General features: G+C 36.7%; 1 protein-coding gene and 1 long non-coding RNA gene across 9 annotated transcripts in view; both read right to left on the bottom strand.

Moving 5' to 3' along the window:
- Positions 1–1,872: 1,872 nt before the first annotated feature.
- The window catches only part of prr12a (proline rich 12a), a 246,672-nt gene continuing 225,258 nt past the window's right edge, over positions 1,873–23,286 (bottom strand). For 6 of the 8 annotated variants that reach the window (XM_055176534.2, XM_055176528.2, XM_055176532.2 and 3 more), the window contains 3 exons: positions 21,589–21,720; positions 3,295–3,390; positions 1,873–3,169 (listed from right to left, as the gene is read on the bottom strand). In XM_055176534.2, coding sequence (XP_055032509.2) covers positions 3,035–3,169; positions 3,295–3,390; positions 21,589–21,720 — 363 coding nt within the window. In that variant the 3' untranslated portion in view covers positions 1,873–3,034. The remainder of the gene's footprint in view (positions 3,170–3,294; positions 3,391–21,588; positions 21,721–23,286) is intronic. The other 2 variants (XM_055176531.2, XM_055176535.2) reach the window with 2 other exon arrangements.
- Positions 19,325–21,573, bottom strand: LOC141363668 (uncharacterized). Its single transcript, XR_012369171.1, has 2 exons — positions 21,176–21,573; positions 19,325–21,133 (listed from the first exon to the last, which is right to left on the bottom strand). It is a non-coding gene; the product is annotated as an uncharacterized lncRNA (long non-coding RNA).

Below are 23,286 nucleotides of genomic sequence, written 5' to 3'. Positions count from 1 at the left end.
GAATAGCCTACAATCTTGTGAAATTAATATTATTTTTACCATCATTAAATCACCTATCATAAATAATGTTTGATGTCATTCAAAAAAAAATTTCTTTAACATGTTGAAAAGATTGAAGATTGATTCGGTTAGCCTAAGAAATGTAGTTTTCTTAAAGGTCCCGTTTTTCCTGATAAATATTTAAACATTAAATTAAATTATTTCGTTTTCATTTTCAAGGAGATAAAGCATCTTTCGTGCCAAACTGAAAAATAAAATGCAATAGGCTTTATGCCCAGCTGCACTATTCCTGAACTTCAGGCAGCTCCGTGTTTCATGTCTGCCATTATTGAACAAACTGATTAATCCAGGTGTGTCTGATTATTGTTGTTGTGACTACTGAGGTCAGGCACACCTGGATTTATCAGTTAGTTTGACTACTGAGGTCAGGCACGTCTGGATTAATCAGTTTATCCAATAATGGCAGACAGGAAACAAAGAGCTGGCTGATGTTTAGGAAGTAGTGCAGCTGGGCATAAAGCCTATTGATGATTTGACATTTCATTTTCAATACAGTCTTGAGGCAAGACTGCCAATTAGGAATGTGCATCGATGCATCGCGTTCCCATTAAAAATACCTGTCTAAAATCGATTCTGAATCGTAAGGCTCCGATTCAGTGTTTCATGCACAGCTTGTGCATGTACTACGGCTCCGTGATCAGTAGGAAGTCCTTATCAATCTATAATCACTACAAGTTTGACTCGTTTATAACGTGCATTTAAAAAAGCAGAACTCGTCAAACACAATCATTTAAAATATTCAATATTCAACAATCTGAAGAACAGCGATATAATGCTGCGTTCCAGGTAGGTTTTTGAGCCCGTGAATTACGACTTCAAAACCACGACTCACGACTCTATGCGTTCCAGGCAGCTTGTAACCCGTGTTTTTACAACCTTCTACCTGTGAAAGTGCACTGGAACGGCAGTCAAACCTTCCCACCCGTGAACTCGTACTAGATCGATGTACTCCCAGTTCAGAGTCGTGGTTTTGAAGTCGTGCTTTACGGGTTACAGGTTGCCTGGAACGCATCATAAATATGCCTCTAGATATTTCCTGGAATAGTGTTAGTAATGCTACTTCTGTGGCACAAATGGTGTTTCTAAGCGAGAGCGCCCCCTGGCTTTTGGATGTGGCTGCATTTCACCGTAATTCATTCAAATTCATTCATTGAGAAAACGTGCATTTGCCCGATTAATTGTCAACCCTACTGCCAATATTAAAATAAAAAGGCAAAGTTGAAAAGGATGCTGTGAATAATTTTTTTAAAGGCTTTTTATTCATGCCCAAACAATAATATTGATAAAATTATAATGTTAAATCCAGTTTTATGTTCTCTTTTATTCATTTTCAACTTGTATGCAAATTCAATGTTAATCAGTGGGTGAGGTTTACTTGCTTAAGAAAAGGGGATTGGTTAAAGCAGTGTTGCCAATTTACCAACTTTTTGCTACATTTATTACCCATTTAGACAAACTAGCAACTGTTTGGATGAATCTTAGCTTCACATCTCTACAGATAGGCTACTGTGCTGCTTGTACTGGCACACGAGTGCCGGGTCTTGCTGTCCAGGTGAAATGTGCATCTTGCTTGGCGTCTACCCTCTGTGCATGGAGCTGAGTAGTGAGCAATTTAGACTGTACCAGCTGATGCGTGGATGAGATTTGCATGCATTGTTAACATTTCAAAGGAGGAATCAATACTAAGTGGCTGGTACGTATTATTAAACATCAGATCCGTTGAAGTGTCAGTTAAATAGGCTAAATACAAGGAAGACATAAGCCCAGTTTTATTTCAGTTTTAGTTCTACACAAGTTAATTCTTTGAGACAGTATAGTTGATGGATTTATTTGCTTGTCAAATACAGGGAGAAAATCAATGTACAGAGGAATTGGGAGACTTTAGTCAGGAGCTGTACAATATTTACACAAAGGCATAACTTTTGAAAGAAGCACAGTATTAGGCTGTTCCAAAATAACACTTAAAATACAGACAAAAGGCAAACAAATAAAACAACAAAAGTTCTATGTTAAATAAGTCTAATACACCCCCCCCCCAATGGGAGCCAGATACTCAACTCTTGCTTTAAATTTTATTTTTTATAGAATGTACTGCAATAATACCATGTAACTTGAAATATGTTTGTTCTACTGTTTGTTATTCTCTGTATAAAAACAGTAATACATTTCCCTTGTATCCACCCAGCTTTGATGAACAAAACGGAAGACAGCTTAGGATGTGGCAATAGTTCCATTTATAACATTTGAAGTAATATTATTTTAACTGTTATAAAGTGTTCATTATTTGGATTGTATGTGCATTAAAAAGGCCTTGATAAATAATAAAAATGTATTACTTTAGATCTCTTGTTTTATATATGAATACTAAAGCATAGAATGTCATCGCAACGTTGTTGTTGCACTTTTTGTCCATTTCATGTCAGCTTTATCAATTGCACACTACTCTTCGCTCATTTATAAAACTGAATCTTCAACCCCTCATTTGGAAAAAAAGAAAAGTTATTTTCTTAAAAAAGTATATTTCTAATCAGTAACAGGCTTTTTCCTAGTGTTGAAATGAGGGAAACTCTTTATGCCTGTTAATTTCCACATTATAAACCAGTTGATTATTTAATATTTATATAGGATTAAGATTCCACATAATATATATCTTCAACCATAGATCAACAGTTCTTTGTACCATTTCTGTTTCAGTAAATTCGGTAAAGTCAACCTATATCAAAGTGATGTCAGTGTGGTCATCCATTTGTCTAAAAACTGTGATGTTCGTAAAGAGTAATTTGTCAGTGGCAGCTCACTGGGCTCAGTGCCCAGTTCTCTGCTGTTGCCACTCTTTAAGAGCCACTTGTAGAAAAGATTCTGTAAAACGAGAAAGCAAGGGGGCTAGGCAACAGTAAATCCAGCTCTTTGTACCTTGAGACCTTCCTGTTTCCAAAATTTGTACTTTTTTATGGTCCCCCTTTCTTTGCCTCTTTTACGCTTTGGCACTAAGTGCCATCAGTTCTAAGAAAGAGTTGAAGAGTGTCTCCAACCAGCTCTGATTAGCCATGCACTGCTGAACAACTTCCTCTTGCCCAGGATCTTCTGAAGCCTGCTCTATAGTGTTTGTCTGCAGGAAAGAGTGATACAAAAAGAAAATAATTGTAAATAAAAATAATTTGTACTTTTATCTTGACAGTAATAATGCATTTACATATGCTTTTGTTTAATGCAGCATCTTTGGGGTGTTCTTACCTCTTTCTTACAGTGTAGGAAGGTGTGATATTTATAATGATGCAGTGAATGATACAGACTGTAGATTCGACATGTTTCTGTCGACAACTTGAGGTCCTGGGGGAGACGAGGATGGTTAGTATTCAATCATTTTCTACAACCTACAATGCTCCTATTAATAAGTGCTGTTAATGGACTGAACTTTAGGTGAACACATGTCATAATTAGACAAGACATGCATCAAATCTAGCTTGTTTTCTTAACATCTTACTAATTTCTTTTTAAATGGTTCAAGTTACAACAGTTCAACTCAAGAAGTGTTCAAAAAACATGGATAACCTTTTTGTTCTATTTCTGATTGTCTTTATGTTAGAGTATGTAGATTAGAGCAGTGGTTCTCAAACTGGGGGCCAGCGAGATGGTGCCAGGGGGGCCCCAGTTTTATGACATTTCATTAAATAAATTAATTTATCATAAATTCATAAAATAAAACTACTAACAAACAGCACTACTTTGTATAATTGAATATGTTTTGTTTAATTAAAATGTTGCATTTTAGAACACATTTGTCATAACATTTCTTTGGGGGAGCCGCTAAGGAAAGCTCCGTACAAACGGGGGGCCACACGTTGAAAAGTGTGAGAACCACTGGATTAGAGTTTATGTATTTTGGTTACTTACTGAGATTTTTTTACATTTTAATTATTTTGAACCAAACATTACACTAAAGCCAAAATATCCCCAACTGCTTACTTTTGCAACTCCCCTGCTTAATTAACAACAGGTTACTTTTTGATGTGTGCATTGTTGTGAGTCCTCTACCTTTTTTCCTTAAAGTGCGTGTTGCAGGTTAACCACCACTGTCGATTAATGGGTACATAAATCACTCAAGATATGTGTATAATTTTTAAAATGTCTCAAAAATGGTCTTAAAGACCACTTTTTTATGTTTTTGGTATTAACGGTTTTTTTTATCGCAATTCTGCGATGACGTCACGTTGGGGAGAAGTGGAGAAAGACTCAGCCAGAGCCATAGAGATAGATGAGACATTTATTGCTGTTTAATACTTACGTATAGAATTTGAAAATCATATATACATCGTAGGAAATATATAATGTGTTATACTGCAAAGTTACCTTGCTAATTATTATTTATGATATATGTGGAGATAAATAAAACTTCGCAAATCTGCTGATTTGATCCATTCATGTCCTGACCACCAGGCTAGAGATTTTTAAACATCCTTAATCCACACTTACTAGTCTATCAAATAATATCTCAAATATATTGTTTTGTGAAATAAAAGGATGCTTTGTTATATGGTTTATGCGATTATAACGAATCACACAATCATTTTATATGCAGCAGCAGTCAGCAGCTGCAGCACACTCGGATCCGACCGCATACATACTGTAATTAACAGGCGTTCAGCGGCTTTTTACATCACGACAGGCTATGCCATTTGAGGAGGAACCGCTCATTGATCACCGTATTTTTATAAATCCTGTACATGTTTGGACCTGCCGAACAGGTTGAGCACTTTTATATACTTTGTTGAGCAGAGGCTGCACAGTTTGACCAGCGGCCTGAGGGAACCGGCCGCACATCACGCCGCCAGACGGTGTTGCTAATATAACTCGAAATGTATAACTATTATCAGATCGGCCCGGGAAAGTCCCGACTCTCCCGATAGCCATTCCGCTACTGGCTGTAAGAAAGTGAGTGTGTTTGGGTCGCTGGTCCCCGCAAACAGACGTGACGTGCTTCACTCACCTTCCAGGATTAGAGACATGCTGCCAAAACCGTTTGTGCTGAAGATCGCATAAAGTTACACCCATTTCAGGCAGGATCATGGACCCCCTCAAGCCAGCATGCACTAGTATGTTAATTGTTTGTTTACTTTTTTACACGAAGATATGCTAACGTTATGCTATCTGTCTGTCTGCCTATCTCTCTATACTAGCCTATCCATCTGTCTGTCTATCTATCTGTCTATCTATCTATCTGTCTGTCTATCTATCTATCTGTCTGTCTGTCTATCTATCTATCTATCTATCTATCTATCTATCTATCTATCTATCTATCTATCTATCTATGTATTTATCTATTATCTGCACTATCAGAACTGTACTTTACTCGTCTTTCTATAGTCATTCTCAATGCTCTCAAGGCGGCTTTGGTAAATTCTCTCCCCAGCGTGACGTCATACAGTGCGTTGTGGGGGAAAGGAGAATCATAGCAAACCACTGTACTTTTTCATACTTTTTTCGGGTTTTGTGATACCCAACAACATAAAATACAATGGATAACAGTTTAAATGTTTATTATCAACAAGCAAATTGCACAAATTCGTTGAAAAATTTTACCTGCAAAACGCCCTTTAAAACAGCCAACTCAAAGGGGATGTATTTGTTTTTTTGTGAATATCATAGTAAGTTAAATTAACTTCAGGCAGAAATTACTTTGAATAAATTTGGTAAAAAGGATTTTCTTTAGACTATTGAGCGTAATTAAAAGTAGATCATACCAAGTTAACATGTTAAATTAACACCACTATTAACTCTTTCCCAGCTAGCGTTTTTGAAAAAAGTTGCCAGCCAGCGCCAACAACTTTTATGATGAAACATTATTTTCACAATGGCAACATGACCTCTTCAAGTATTTTAACATATGCAAACTGATCCATGATCCCTGGTATGCGATAAATAGGCTCAACACCAAAGTAGGAGAAACATGCCCATATCATGATGCTTGCACCTCCATGCTTCACTGTCTTCACTGTGTACTGTGGCTTGAATTCAGAGTTTGGGGGTCGTCTGACAAACTGCCTGTGGCCCTTGGACCCAAAAAGAACAATTTTACTCTCATCAGTCCACAAAATGTTCCTCCATTTCTCTTTAGGCCAGTTGATGTGTTCTTTGGCAAATTGTAACCTCTTCTGCACATGCCTTTTTTTAACAGAGGGACTTTGCGGGGGATTCTTGAAAATAGATTAGCTTCACACAGACGTCTTCTAACTGTCACAGTACTTACAGGTAACTCCAGACTGTCTTTGATCATCCTGGAGGTGATCATTGGCTGAGCCTTTGCCATTCTGGTTATTCTTCTATCCGCTTTGATGGTTGTCTTCCGTTTTCTTCCACGTCTCTCTGGTTTTGCTCTCCATTTTAAGGCATTGGAGATCATTTTAGCTGAACAGCCTATCATTTTTTGCACCTCTTTATAGGTTTTCCCCTCTCCAATCAACTTTTTAATCAAAGTACGCTGTTCTTCTGAACACTGTCTTGAACGACCCATTTTCCTCAGCTTTCAAATGCATGTTCAACAAGTGTTGGCTTCATCCTTAAATAGGGGCCACCTGATTCACACCTGTTTCTTCACAACCTCAGTGATTGAATGCCACACTGCTGTTTTTTTGAACACACCCCTTTCGGCTAATTCAACTGGTTGCCCAATTGCGCAGCCTTGGGAGCGTGCGTGTCGTGGGTGCTGGGTCTCGTTTGTTTTCTGGGAGTCTGCTGGGCCTGCTGGTGGCTTGTTTGCCACGTAGCAATGAAGAAGTGTACTGAAGACCTTGATTGTTCTGGTTGGTCACATTGTACTGCTGTTATTTTGAACAAGACTGTATATATAGGCGTCAGAGCACGTAGGTCGCAATGCTCGAGTAGAAAGCTGTGATTCAGGCACGAAGAGAGAACAGGATGCATAACAGACACCAGCAACAAGGAGGCTGATAGATAGGTCCTGACCTATGATCCTGACGACCCACATTCCTAATCAGTAGGTGGCAGTAATGCACCTAAAAGTTGTTTGCCAACTGTCAGTAAAACTCAAGAAGAAGAAGAAGGAGGCTGATGTCAGCAGGCTACCCAAGGAAACTTCAAGCTTTACAAGGTACACTGAAAAAAATCATTCATTGAATTTAATCAATTCCTCCTAAGGTAAGTGGTTTCAATCAATCCATCTAAGCCACATTCAAACAAAAGTTTTATATTTTATTTTACGTTACTAATCTTTTTTGTTCAAATGTAGCTTCAATAAATTGATTGCAACCACTTACCTTAAAAAAATTGATTAAAATCAATGAATCATTTTTTTCAGTGTACATAGTTTTCAGAGCTGGTGCTTTCCAGTTTTTATTGCATCTCTGCTAGGAAAGATTTTTTGTGAACAAGAGGGGCAGCAGGAGGAGGAAGAGAGAAAATCCTTGTCGTTCTGCTCCACAGATGCTGTCTTAAAACAGTTTCCTATGGCCAAGGAAGCTGATGTCAGAAAATCCATCAACAGAAGAATCTGTGAGCTGAGACACTGGCGAAGAGCAAAAGCATGGTTATATAAGTCATCAGTTTAACTCAGTGAAGAACCAAGATGGACTCCTAACCAGGATAACGGACTGTTCTTTTAGCAATTGATTTCTTTGCTTTTCCACGGTTCCCAAAACTTCTTGAAAGTTTGTTTATTATTTATTTATTCCTTATTGTCTGTGCATTTTGTTTATAGATATTGTCTTTATATTGTATAATGGCACTGCTGAAAATTTGAAATGGACATTGGTAATTTGAGTTGCTTTAATTTACATTTTGTATATTCTTTGTTTAATGGCACTCTTTTAAAATGTAATTTATGTAAATGCAATGCAACACATTTATGTAATGTAATGTAAAGCCAATCACATTTCCTTTGACTGACCATATGCAAAACCTTTTGTGGTTTTAATAGGCCTATGTAGCTCTGTACCTCAAATTGGGTTTAGTATCTGTCCCTGATTAAAAGAAAATAAAGGTGGCTTTTGATAGATTACCCATCAGTCTGTGTTAATATGTTGTTTAAATGTTTGTATATTGCAGGTTGCATATTATATAAAATATTTATATATTTTATATGTTTCATGTACATATACTGTATATATCCCCATATGTGTTCATACATTGTATGTGCATGTTCTCATATATGTACACATATTGTGCATACATTTACAATAAATATGTACATATATTTCCATCAAATTTTAGATATATTTAAAATGTATTCCACAATTTATCGAACACATATCTACATATATATTTTCATATAGTTATACATATATTTGAAATATAATCTACCATATAGTAAACATACATGTGTCACTATATCTGTACATATAATACATGTTTCCATATATGCACATATATTTCACATATTTCCCATCTAATTTTACATATATTTAAAATGTATTCCACAATATATCAAACACATATCTACATATATTTCATGTATATTTCCATATAATTTTACATATATTTGAAATATATTCTACTACCATATAGTAAACATACATGTAACACCATATCTGTACATATATTGTTAATACATTTTCGCATTTAAATCTAAATACAATATTGCGGGTATTTATAAATATAATATTGCATATATTTTTAAATATATAAACACATATTATATTTAATGTACAATATATTGAGAGCGGCAATAATTCGTATATTTTGCAATATACTGCAATATATTATACATATATAGAATATATGTACCATCAATATATTATTCCATGTATTGCCAATATATAATATATTGGAAAATAGAAAGTAAAATAATATATTGCAATATATTACAATATATTTCAAGTAATATATTGGTAAATATATTTTCCTTTCATAAGGGTGGTGCAGCAGTCACAGTCCAAAGTGAGATGGACATCAGAGATGTAAAAAAGCAATCCATTGTATTAATTAGGGATGTGCCCGAAGCCGAATACATTATTCGGAAGGGCACACATAATGGCTTCAAAACAAATAACAAATTCATTCGAATAACAGAAAAAATATTCGACCAGACACAATCACGTTTTGCTGGAACAGCCCTAATTTATAAACCACTTAAAGCACGAATAATATGTGTGTGAAGTGAATGAGTGCAATCTATGAAATGACATGAATGACATTTTCTGTGCATCTCTTATTTAGAAATCCGAGCTTTTTTTGGATTTCATTATTCAAATCTTAAAAACGCTGTTAACATCTAAATTCTTTTAACCAAAATGTAAAAAATACTATTTTCATTTTATTTAATTACACAATACAAGAAAAGCTTGATAAAAAAGCTTCACTCTGATTAGTGATGAAAATTATCGATTAATTAATTAATCGTTAGTTTATTGACCTTATTGATCGGTTAACGATTAACTGATAAGCAGCTATTTTGCAGAGAATGTAAATTTCTCATTGTATCAATAGTGTCTTTAACATAAAAAGCAAAATATTGCTTATATACACTGAATAAAAGTGCATGTTATATTGCTCAATTGATGTTTTATTGAAACAGAATACAGTACAGATAATGGCATTTATGTAGTTAAACAAAAAAAATATGCACAGAAAATTAAATCAAATTTTACAGTAAAACTAGATTATCTTTAATCCTGTTACTCCATTACTTTAAACTTTGTTTTAAATCTCAGTTAGGGATTAACTTTAAACTTGAATATGAGAAGGTTTAAATATTTTTTACTATTAAATTTGTGGCTAAATCGTCAGAAACAGACATTGCGAGCATGGTGGCTCTATTCATAGATGCGTTTATTATAACGTCTCAACAGAGTGAGTTTGGCAGCTCCAAAAAAAAAAATATAGGATATTAACAGCACCGGTGACAGATACCAATGCTCGTATGCACTATTCTTCTGTCATGCGCTCAAGTCAGAAACCAAAGCGCAATGAATGAACAGACACACGGCAGTGCTTCATGACAAATCTGTCGGCACATCTTCTGTGTCGGTTCATTATGATAATATCTGAGCTTCGCAATATTTCCTGCCACATTGCTCCATTAATCAATAAAATAGATTGTTTTAAAAGATCGTCAAATATGTATTTATATGTATATAATATATACATATAACAAGACTGTACACATACATACATACATACATACATACATACATACATATTATGTATGTATGTATGTATGTATGTATGTATATGTACGTATATATACAGTTAAAAGAAGCACGTGAACCCCTTGGACTCACCCGAACCTCCTCACAAATTGATCACAAAATGTGTTCTGATCTTCATCTAAGTCACAACAATAGAGAAACACAGTCTGCCCAAACCAACACCGCACAAACACCACACGCCTCCATGCCCCAATTGAACACAACATGCAAACATCCACAGTGCAGGGTGGAAAAAGCATGTGAAACCCTAGGCTAATGACTTCTCCAAGAGCTAATTGGAGCCAGGAGTCAGCCAACCTGGGGTCCAATCAATGTGATGAGATTGGATGTGTTGATTAAAGCTGCCCTGTCCAATAAAAACACACACCAGTGTTTCTGTTCTGAAGAAGCATTGTCTGATGTGAACCATGCCTCTCACAAATCTCAGAAGACCTACAAAAAAAATTGTTGACTGACATAAAGCTGGGGCTACAAAAGTATATCTAATAGCCTTGATGTCCATGTGTCCACGGTAAGACAGATTGTCTACAAATGGAGAAAGTTCAGCACTGTTGCTACACTCCCTAGCCGTGGACGTCCTGTAAAGATGACTGCAGGAGCACAGCGCAGAATGCTCAATGAGGTGAAGAAGAATCCTAGAGTGTCAGCTAAAGACTTACAGAAATCTCTGGCACATGCTAACATTTTTGTTGACAAATCTACAATAAGGAAAACATTAAACAAGAATGGACTTCATGGGAGGACACCACAGAGGAAGCCACTGCTGTCCAAAAACAAACAAACATTGTAGCACGTTTGAAGTTTGCAAAAGAGCACCTGCATGTTCCACAGCACTACAGGCAAAACATTCTGTGGACAGATGAAATCAAAATTGAGTTGTTTGGAAAGAACACACAACGCTATGTGTAGAACAAAACGCACAGCACACCAATATAAAAACCTCATCCCAACTGTGAAATATGGTGGAGGGGGCATCATGGTTTGGGGCTGCTTTGCTGCCTCAGGCCCTGGACGAATTACTGTCATTGATGGAAAAAGACATTTTGCAGGAAAACTTGAGACCATCTGTCCGCCAACTGAAGCTGACTGATGGACGATGCAACAGGACAATGACCCAAAGCATAGAAGTAAATCAACAACAGAATGGCTTCAACAGAAGAAAATACGCCTTCTGGAGTGGCCCAGTCAGAGTCCTGACCTCAAACCGATTGAGATGCTGTGGCATGACCTCAAAAGAGCGATTCACACCAGACATCCCAAGAATATTGCTGAACTGAAACACTTCTGTAAAGAGGAATGGTCCAAAATTTCTCCTGACCGTTGTGCAGGTCTGATCTGCAACTATAGGAAACGTTTGGTTGAGGTAATTGCTGCCAAAGGAGGGTCAACCAGTTATTAAACTCAAAGGTTCACATACTTTTTCCACACCTGCACTATGAATGTTTACATGTTGTGTTCAATAAAAACATCAAAGCGTATAATGTTTGTGCGGTATTAGTTTAAGCAGACTGTGTTTCTCTATTGTTGTGACACATTTTATGACACTTATTTTTGCACCGCGGAACATTTTTTATTGAATAAGTTTCGGCGGACCAATTATACTGGAGGACCAACTAGCATTCGTGACTTCAGACAACAACAAACCACAGCGAACATGAACGAAGAGGCTGATGAGATCGCTTTGGTTGGCCCCGTGGATGGGAATTTTTTTATATAAAAAACGAACAGATGTAAGCGTCGATAAGAGCATGGTTGTGTGTAAGCTATGCAACAAGGATTTCACATATCACCGCAGCACATCGAGCCTCAAGTATCATCTCAATGCAAAACATATAGCAGCTAGCGTGGACATTAGCCCGACTCCAAGTACAACGACTTGGTTGAACAAAAATAAACAATATTTTGTTGCTTAGCTTATGTATTCAGTCATTATTCATGGTACACTCTTAGAACGAATGTGTTAAAAACAACACATTAGGGGCCAGTCACACCAAAAGCGCTTTAAACGCTTGCAAAAAAAAGAGCAGTGCGACGCGGCTTTTCATATTGCTAAGCAACCACCGAGTCAGCTGTCTTGTCAATCAAATATTGAAGCGTGAGTGCTCTTTTGCTGTTAACTGTCATATTAGCAGAAACTTTAAAAAGAGGACGCTTGCTCTGACCTTGTTTGAGGGTGAGAGGTGCACAAACACGCAGGAGAGAGTGAGCGAGTGGAGTCCGGTTCTTCAAAGCAACTGTAAACTTCCCTCACCACAACGCAAGGCCCGCCTCTCCCCTCATTCGATTGGACAATGGAAAGACGCGAATGAGGTCGGGCGCTTCTCCGCTCTCAGCGCTCCTTCAAAAATGCGTGCAGGCAGGCGGCAAAAAAACGCAAGGCGCTCGGCGTGCATAAATAGCGTGCAAACCCTGCCCGTAGAATATCATTCAAAAAATGTGCCTGCAACTGCCATAAACGCTTTTGATGTGACTGGCCCCTAAGTGTTGATTCTGGGACAACACACTAACTGCGTCGTCCTGGAATCCACCCATCTCTGTGTTATTATTGAAACAACACATTTTGTGTTACTTTTAACACTTGAACACAAAATCAACACAAAATGACATTAACAAAAAATGTGTTAAAAGCTTACCGCACAATGATGTGTAAAAAATTAACACATCCTTTCTAAGAGTGTATACTAAAAATCCATGTAAAAAATTACTTCTTAATGTTCTCAGGTCAAATATTTATATGTGATTAAAATGCAATTAATTTCGATTAATTAATAACAAAGCCTCTAATTAATTAGATACATTTTTTTAATCGAGTTCCGGCCCTAATATATATATATATATATATATATATATATATATATATATATATATATATATATATATATACTATGCACATTTTTAAAGACGTTATACGTAATTTATTCGTTGATAATTTTCTTAAATGGGATTCGGATTTGAAAAGCGTTGCATAATAAACTTAACTAAACTAAAACATAAGAGGTATTTAGCCTACATAAATGCTTCTTGCTTTAATGTTGTCGATTTTTGGATTGTGCATTCAGATCAAAAATACAAAATATGAATAACGGGATTCGGACACATTTTAATTTTGATTTTTTAATTTAATACCTTAGCAGACATTTGCCAATGAAATCATTTTAAACAGATCAAGTACTTTTGTGGTAACAGATTACAGACATTTTAATAAGGTTGTGCATATGACAGAGCAACGAGCAATCATGCTCTCCTGTAGTCTTATTCTCTTATTACAGTCCGACTCTTGTCGGATTCTTGTGGTGCGGGATTAAATTTAAGAGTATAAATACGGTAGCAGTCGGAACTCTGGGGTACCCATATTGGACAAGAACGTTGGTTGGGAACGGGCGGTCTGGGCTGTGTTTCCTGTTAAAATTGAACTTAGCACTTAAGAGCGCTTTCTACGAGCTACTTAATGAACGTTAGTTATTCTTTCACGTGCTATGTGAAATCATCTTTTCAATATTTAGTTAGGACTCATTCCATTGTGAATTGCCTTTTTAAGTTTATAATATTACTTATTTGGCTATTATTGATATATTAATATCTTATGCCTTTCTATGTAATGTTTATTTTACATTTATTTTACCAGCACGGATGTACACTGTTCTATGCATACTGTACACATTATATTAAGCACAACCTTTGGTCATTATTAACTTCACAATCAAATAATTAATTAAAAGAGCTTTATAATACAATGTCTCTACAAATCTTTAGTCTCCTCAAGTATTGCCTTCTACATTTTTAAGAATAGATGAAAGGCGAAACATCATCACGGTAGAGCTGTGTTAAGTTACGATGCTTTTGGGAAATGCAGCCCTGACTGACAATAGCGCACTCCCGACATCTTATGACAGCGTTAGCGTATCCGCACTTCATTCTGATCACACGTACACCTGCAAGAATGTTTGTAATAGTTTGTGCAGAAAATAGGTTTATATGTTTTTTAGTGATATGTTTATATGTTGCTTAGTGATATGCTTTGCCCTATTTAATGCATGTTTCTTTGTTACATTTTGCGTTGACCGTGAATATTTTTTTTTAATATGCCCTGTAAACCTGGCAGTGTCTTTGCATCCCGATGATGCTACGAGTGTACCTTAAAATAGAGCGCATTCAGCCATCATTGTCGGAATTTGAATGCGATATGCTAAAACGAGTCTTTATACATTCTTTATAGGCTAAATGTCGGTTAAGCTATCAGTTAAAAGTTATTTTTTACATAGCACTAGATACAAACGTACGTTTTCCCTTCATTCATATTTTGCTAATAATTAGTGACAAACGTCGTAGGGAAAAAAAGGTTGGAGAAAAGCATTCTAAGCGGTGAAACACAGAGTGAATTTTAAGTGGGTGCGGGAAGAAAAAAAACAATGCCGCGCAGACCTCTATTTTAAACCAGGTGTGTATAAATAATAATAATAATAAAAGAAAGAAAATTCAAAACTCGGATTGTAAGCGAATCAGTTCTAACATGGGAGCACAGTGCAATTCAAGCCCCTATTATGCCTGTAATCTGTTACCACAATAGTACTTGTTCAGTTTAAAATGATTTATTAGATATTAATATTGCAATGAGAGCAATAATAAGTAATAATATCAATTTTAAAATGCAATGCACAATGGTATGAGTCCAAACTAAATATGGAAAAGATGATTTCACATAGCATAAATTATTAAAATGTGCAATTAGTCATTGAACAATATCAAACACTAATATAGCTGCAAGCAGCGATGGCGGGCCCTCGCACGTTTTATTTCCGCTACACGGTGCCTCCGAGAAAACGATGCACGGTGGGCATGTGCATCAAGTGGGTAAATATCAGTGGACTATTTCATGTTGCTACTGATCCATTTAGGTACTGTAGGTAAAAGAAACCCCACATTTTAGACAAACGGGGCGCTAGTGAGACACTAAATAGACACGCCTTTATCTGACCTTTTTGTGAACACTTAACAGCCGACAACTCTGATGTGTGTGCCAAATTTAAATTTAATCTAAGCACGCCAAGAGCCTTAAACATGCCTGAAATAAAAGTAAAGTTTGACGTGTTGCCATGGGAACAGCGTTCGAGATGTCAAAAATTCCTTCGCAATTTAGCATCTACAATGTCTCAGCATCATGTTGACCCCTTTTAGTGTCAATCGCATAAACATTCTAGGAGGAGTATTTAGAAGAACATCACATGGAACTGTCAAAAAAATCAACCTTTGTGACTGCAACACTTCTTGGCGCCTGGTGGTGGCGCTATACCCGAGACTCACAATAGGCACATCGATGCGATCAGAATCTTCAGACGAACAAACACCCCGCGTGTCATCACAATAAGACATTTTTTACCTTCGATATTAGACACTTCTTGTTTCTCTGATTTCGCCATGAATTTGTCGCCTTGCCATGACAGAACCGTTCGAGATATCAAAAATCCCTTCGCAAATTAGCAAGAACAATGTCTCGGCATCATGTTCACCACGTTTGGTGTCAATCCCATGAATCCCCTAGGAGGAGTATTCAAAAGTTCACCGTATGCATTTTTGAAACCATCCAAAATGGCCGACTTCCTGTTGGGCGGAGCTAAGAGGTTTGATTGTGAAAGCTGTTCGGGTCGATGGGATCTATATACGTACCAACTCTCGTACATGTGCGTACATGTTTGCCCGATTTGTGCACCAATAATTTTTTTGCATTATAGGGGGCGCTACAGAGCCCTACTGCCACGCCCGTGTTCCAGCGTTTGCCCGGTCCTAATGGCCAATGACTTTGAGGTCTGTGCCAAATTCCCGGTGTTTTCGAGCATGTTAAGGCACCCAAAATGCCCAAAAGTGTAAAAAAAAATAAAATAAAAAAAAATAATAAAAAAAATAAAATAAATAAATTCGAGCAAAAACAATAGGGCTTCGCACCTTTCGGTGCAGGCCATTCTGGCCTGCTCCTCGGTGCTCGGGCCCTAATTAACAATATTATTACATGCATTGGGTGAAGATCATTAGGCTAAACTTTTAAAGGCAGGGTAGGCAGGAATTATCTAAAAAACTCTTTTACAAATCTGTCCAAACTGTCCCTACATACCAATACATAATTAAAATGTAAGTACTCTGAAAAAGAGAGTACAAAACTCAAGTGTCTGTAGACCGCTCACGACCGTCCCAAACACAGCTCATTATTTCCATTCGGGATGAAACAAATGATTGGCTTGCGCGACTATCACTCTCTCTCGCGACCATGGCTACCACCCGTTGCTACAGGATCTGCCCACACATGCTCACACCCGATTGATTTGAACGTGCACGAGGCACTCTAGGAAGAGCAAAAGTACGACAGAGAAAGAAGAAACCCAGAAGAGAGGGGGTGGAGTGAATGGTGATAATGAGCTGTGTTTGGGGCTGTCGTTAGAGGTCTACAGACCCTCGATTTTTGGACTCTCTTTTTCAGAGTACTTGCATTTTGCTTGTGTATTGGTATATAAAGACAGCCTAAACAAATTTGTAAAAAAGTGTTTTAGACTATTTTTAGACTTAAACCTGCCTACTCTGCCTTTAACAAGCGTGTGCTACAATTAACAGTCATTATATAGGCGACATTTCAGCACGGAAAAAAACGGATAGCCACTGCTGTGTGCGATATATTTAAGTGCATTTTGGGGAAATGCACGTGAAAGAATAACTAACGTCCACCAAGTAGCTCGCAGAAAGCGCTCTCAAGTGCCAAGCCCAACTCCATCAGGAAACACAGCCCAGACCGCCCGTTCTCAACCAACGTTCCTGTCCAATATGGGTACCCCAGAGTTCCGACTGCTACCGTATTTATACTCTTAAATTTAATCCCGCACCACAAGAATCCGACAAGAGTCGGACTGTATAGATAAGAGAATAAGACTACAGGAGAGCATGATTGCTCGTTGCTCTGTCATATGCACAACCTTATTAAAATGTCTGTAATCTGTTACCACAAAAGTACTTGATCTGTTTAAAATGATTTCATTGGCAAATGTCTGCTAAGGTATTAAATTAAAAAATCTAAATTAAAATGTGTCCTAATCCCGTTATTCATATTTTGTATTTTTGATCTGAACGCACAATCCAAAAATCGAAAAAGGTTGGTTTTTCAAAAGTAAGTAATACTCACTGCATGTTTTGGCATTCGGTATCATGGTGGTATTTACGCATCAATGAGATGCACGGTAAAGCTTTTAAAGTTCTTGTTATTTTATATTCACAAAACCTATCAACAAAACATCGATTATAATTAAGAGACAAATAATATGAAATTTGTTTTAAAGCAGCAAACAAAACTTTAATAAATTTAGAAAAAAAATGTCTGACCCACCCTGTAATGAACTCTGCTTTCCTGTGATCACATTCTCGCCTTTCCACCACAGCAGCTAACACGTATGCTGCATGCATGTAATGAAGGTGGTATCTTAGCGAACTAGAGCTGTTGTACTTCATTGTAGTACCGCAGAGTTTACATGGGGTGTCTTCATTTATTAATTTGAAATACTCCCACACTCCACTCCATTTTGCCACCTCAAGTTTGTGTCAGGAATTGCGCAGCCCGCGACAATCTCGCCGCCAGCGTTGTTCAATTACCCGACAATTAATTCAATTTAATCTAGTAAATTCTTGTCGACAATTGACCGATAATCGATTAACCGTTTATATCCCTAACTCTGATAATAAAATATTTGTTAACAATTACATTATTCGTTAATACTGACTCTGGAAACAGATGATCTTTTAATTACCTCAATTTGAAACATGCTTTATTGTCAATCTAGGTGAATATAAAATAAATAAGTAAATAGATAAAAATATGAAAATGTTACATTTTAAAAGCAAAATTTAAACAGAAGATTACTATGACATGAATTGCAATTGCATGTATTGCATAAAAATAAAGTAAATAATTAACAACTAAAACATTTGAATTAAATATGTTTCTAAATACCTTATTGTTTAAAATCATGTTGCTTGTTTTGAACTAATAGTCAAAACTGATTGTTAAATAATAGCACATACTGTTATTTGAAATTTTAAATGAATATCTGATTATTTAGATGAAGAGTTTTTTTTTAACATTTAGCGCAAATGCTGTGTGAACATAAATAATAATGAGCTCAGCAAGTTTGTTGGAAACTTGTCATGAATTCTTGTCAAAACAGATGTTTTTGAACTATTCTACATTTATATATATTGGTGTGTGCACTTGCGCGTCTCTGTGTTTCGGATCTATCAGTCAGCGCGACTCTTGATGATTTTAATAACTTTTTAACATAACTCAGTTCCAGAACTTTATCTCTCTTAATAACTTTTTAAACATCAAGCAAGTTCTGCATTTTATTTTCAAATCCCTGCATGTTCTCAAACCAAAACCAAAATGTCAGACGCATGTGGATAGACACACATCATTCTAGTATTAGGTTAATCATTTAGGATGGTGTACCTCTCAGAACTTACAAATAACGATCATTTTAGATGTTTAATTACCAGATATGTAAAGTAACGAAGTAGAACTACTTCACTACTGTACTTAAGTACTAAAAGACAGTATCTGTACTCTACTGAAGTATTATTTTTTTTCTCCGACTTCCACTTTTACTTCAGTACATTTTTTCTTTGAGTTTAATACTTTTACTCCAATACATTTTTTATGTGCTGCATAGTTACTCGTTACTCTCAAATGTTACGAATCATGTTCACATGGTGGTCTGAACCAATTGGAGATAGTGAAGGGCGACCCCTCCCTCCCTCTCACTCACAAATATGAGCCGGGGTTGTGGACAAATGTGAAGCGAAGAGAGAACCAAAGTGCGCGAGAAAGACAGAAAGAGAGAGAGAATGCGCAAGAAAGGGCGAGTGTGCGCGAAAGAAGGAAACCTAAATTCAATGAAACACCTTGTACCTTTACCTATTACCATTTTATCGACTAATATTTCATTAATTCTGAATTCTCTATCGCCGTATCAGTTAAATTAATCTGAATTATCTGAACATTCATGTCCTTGTACAGCCAAAGGAATTGTGAGTGTCATTTAGCTTAAACATTTGAACTAATATAAAAAATATTATATTCAAACTTTTGACTGTTTTCTTTAATAACTACATTACACAATACTTGTACTTTTACTTTCAGTACTTGAGTAGTATATTTTAAAATAAACTACTTGCAATACTTAAGTACAAAACATGTTTAATACTTTAGTACTTCCACTTAAGTGCTGTGCTTAAAGAGCACTTCAACTTCTACTCAAGCACTTTTTTGATAGAGCACTTGTACTTTTACTCAAGTCTGGGTCGCTAGTACTATATACATCTCTGTTAATTACTGGAGTTTTGGAATAGCTAGGCGAGGGATTAATATAGGCTACATATTTTTTATGAAAACCTCCCATTTATTTAGACAGCATGGGTCACATATGGAACTGTGCTGACAGAAGCAATAAAAGCTTAAAGGTGATGTACAGTATTGTCGGCGCTCTAAAGTTTGTTGTTATTTTAAGCTACAATACAATGATGCATAGCACATAGGCACAAGTTGTAAGGGGCTTTGAAAATATGAGGTTTGTTTTCCATGCGTAATAGTACAAGAATCAAGTTATTTGTATTTTTGTTTTTAATAGAATAGATTTTAATAGATATTTACAGTTATTTAAGTTATAATTATAATAAAAAGCAAAAAGCATTTAAAATGTTATTTCATGTAATTTGACAAACGTAATAAAATAATAAAATCCGAATAAAAATACAGATACAAATAATTTTGAGATTGTTACAGATACAGATACAAATACTGACTCTGCTGCACACCCCTCGTATTAATGCCATTTCTTCATGCCTTTTGTTCGCCATGTTTGTTTACTGTGAAGTCACATTCGCAGGATCTCAGCGAGATTTTCTGTGTTCTCAGATGAGAATCGCATTGTTTGTGAAGTTAATCTGATGGTGTGTGGTCGGCAGTCCACACACTATAGGAACAAAAATTTTAAATCACCAATTTTTTTCATCATGTTTGTGGTCTCTCACATTTTAAAAATTTGATAAGATTTAAAAAAAATCTTTTGGTGTGGCTCTAGCTTTAGTCTTGAGGTAGGATCAAGACAGGCCCATGTTTTGTGTGGTAGCACATGGCCTTTGTTTGGGCTAGTGGTTACATGTCCCTTGACCCCGCCCCTCGTTAATTATCCTATTAGTGGTTAATAATTGTGACCTGTTGCCCTCTTGAATTGCCTTCCCATTTAATGCCCTTGTGTTTGCTGTCTTGTACCAGTTTGTTTTGTATTCTACCGTGTACATTGTAGCCACGTGATCTAGTCCTGTTAGGTTTTATTGTCTAGTTCTTTGATTAGTATTGTTAGTCTATTTAGTATTTGGTCTTTCAGTGATTTGCCTTGTTTTACCCCCTCGTGGGATTTGTTTTGCCCCATATTTGTCAATAAAAATCTTTTGTGGATTCCTGTTGCCTGCGCCTGGGTTCAGTCTTCCAACACCTCTGACAAAATTTGATTTTGAGATAATTGCAATTTTTAAAGGACTTTTGTTAAGAGATCAGATTTAGAGCAATGTGTATGTTTTGGTCAGAGGTTTTACGGTTTTTGATTAGTGGATGCCTGTGTAAGACCGCCACCTAGTGGATAATAGTGGAAATATGGATTGCCTTAAAAAATTGTCATTGGCAGGGAAGTGCTTTCTCTTAATTCAGGGGTGCAAACTCATCAGGGGTGAAAAAGGTGACAAGCCACAAGCGCTCTTATATAAGCGGATACGCGGCTTGCACGCTCCTCTTAAACAGAAACAGGTATATAGCGCATATAGCACTGTTGTCAACGGCTTAAAATCACTTAACTTAAAACTGCGGTGCGTGAACAAATGTTAAGCTTTATGACCACGCGCACAGCAACGTGACGTGGACGCGTAACCTCAAATGAGAAAATACTACGAGTTAAGTATGTGCACTCAATCTGCAGACTGCTTAAACTTCGGCAGCAAATGAGGTGGCTATAAATTGTAAAACATAACCCGCCAAACTGGCTAGTAATTTGACATCGTTACCACAATAGCTGGACATGATTTTCATAATTTCATTTACTGCTACCATGTCGCAGACCCCCCTCACCCCTCATTTTCAAAAACTCATCGGATCTAGACGAATCACAAGAATGACCTATTTTGTATCAAAAAACGGTGAATTTCGCCGAAAGGTGACAAGTTTGCACCCCTGTTCATTGATGAGAGAACTCATCAATGGCGGGGAAAGAGTTAATAGTCTCTTATAGAATTATGTTTAACCTATATATAAGACATATAACTGTTCACATTAAGTTTAAATCACCTGTGGTTTGGGTACACTCTTTTTAATTCTGTTCAGGGTTTTGCGATTGTAGCATTCCCCACCCAATCTGACCGTCACTGCCCCCAAGTCCAGAGGCTCTGCCATTATCTGCGGGAAATTATGAAGAGCTTCCTGTGGAACAGGAACAGAAGGATTTTCAGTACTAACTAAGGGGCATGTACACCAAGGTGTTTATGTCTGTGGCCGGCAAATGTTTTCGGGCTGCACGATTAATCACATGCGATATCATGCACATCTCGTCAGTAACGCCGGTTCATTGATTAGTAGTAAATCGCCATCAGCTGCTTTCAGATGGAGCAGCATTTACTACACAAAGCCGTAGTTCACTGACAAGCTGGGCCATATTGCCCAGATTGTTAGTGAACTACTGCTCTGTGTAGTAAATCCATCTGAAAGAAGCTGATGGCGATTTAAACTATCAAGGACCGCCATTACTGACGAGACGGCCGTGACAATCACATCACATTTATTGTGCAGTCCTACCTTTTTCAATTCAATTCAATTCAATTTTATTTATATAGCGCTTTTCACAATACTCAATTGTTTCAAAGCAGCTTTACATTAATAGAAGCAGTAAAAGCACAGAAAAACGACAGATAGCATAACATAATACACACTAGCATAAGCAGTCAAATTTGCTGCGGCTATGACGCGACATTATGAGCGAGCATATTACTAATGTAACGTCGAGAAGAAGAAGCTAAGTTAAGCCCAAGCAGGCTACTTCAATTATTTTTAATGGAATTGCCACACTTTTTAAAAACCCCAGCAGCTGGTGGGTGTTGTCTGCATCATAGCAACCAAAGCACTAAGCTGAAGAAATGCTTGGCATTAGTGATGCACCGAAATGAAAATTCTTGGCCGAAACCGAAAACCGAAAAAAGGAAACCAAGACCGAAAAACCGAAACCCCGAAATAAATTATGCCAATTATTAGTACAATTGCATTTATGGCTATCACTGTGTACTAACTTTACTAGGGGTGTGTGACGGATAAAAAAAACTCACAGTTCGGATCACATTACAGTTTTTGAGGCACAGATCAGATTATTTTTCGGATCAGCAAAAAAGGGGGAAAAATCTAATAAACAATAAAGAAATTGCAAACATTTATAAAAGAGAACAAAGTTGTACATTAATAAGGTCTGAAATTAGCATTAGGTACAGAAATCAAATTAAATGAATCATAACACAATAAATTAAATATATTATTTTTTAGAGCTATTTGTCTCTTTGTCATGGGTTGTTTGATCAACAATAATGACACAGACTTAAGTAGGTTAATCTGACTGTAATCTATACATACACTTAAGCCATAAACAAATGTTTTTATTAGAAAAAGAATACTGTGTAAATAATTTTGTTTATATGTGCCCTGTCAATAACAGCGCGATTTTATGTTTGCTTGTTTTTTTTTAAACGCGTTTCTCTCGTATGTGCACTACCGAGGGCACTTAAACGCGTGCACATACAGAGACCGAGGGTGAATCCCAAACAGCGCAGCAGTCGCTCAACATAAAACCGTTACGTTGTTTTTCATTGCTTTATTCGCCAAATGTATGTTAATGGATTGCAGTAGCGCGACTCTCTCTAAAGCTAACACATCAAAGACATGCTTAATCTTTGCAGACGCGTGCAAACATCTAGACCGTGAGTGAAACCTGCTTGTGCACTAAGG

The sequence above is a fragment of the Misgurnus anguillicaudatus genome, chromosome 4 (assembly GCF_027580225.2).
Source record: "Misgurnus anguillicaudatus chromosome 4, ASM2758022v2, whole genome shotgun sequence".
In the NCBI taxonomy this organism is placed as follows: Eukaryota; Metazoa; Chordata; class Actinopteri; order Cypriniformes; family Cobitidae; genus Misgurnus; species Misgurnus anguillicaudatus.
This window is presented reverse-complemented; position numbering and strand designations above follow the sequence as displayed.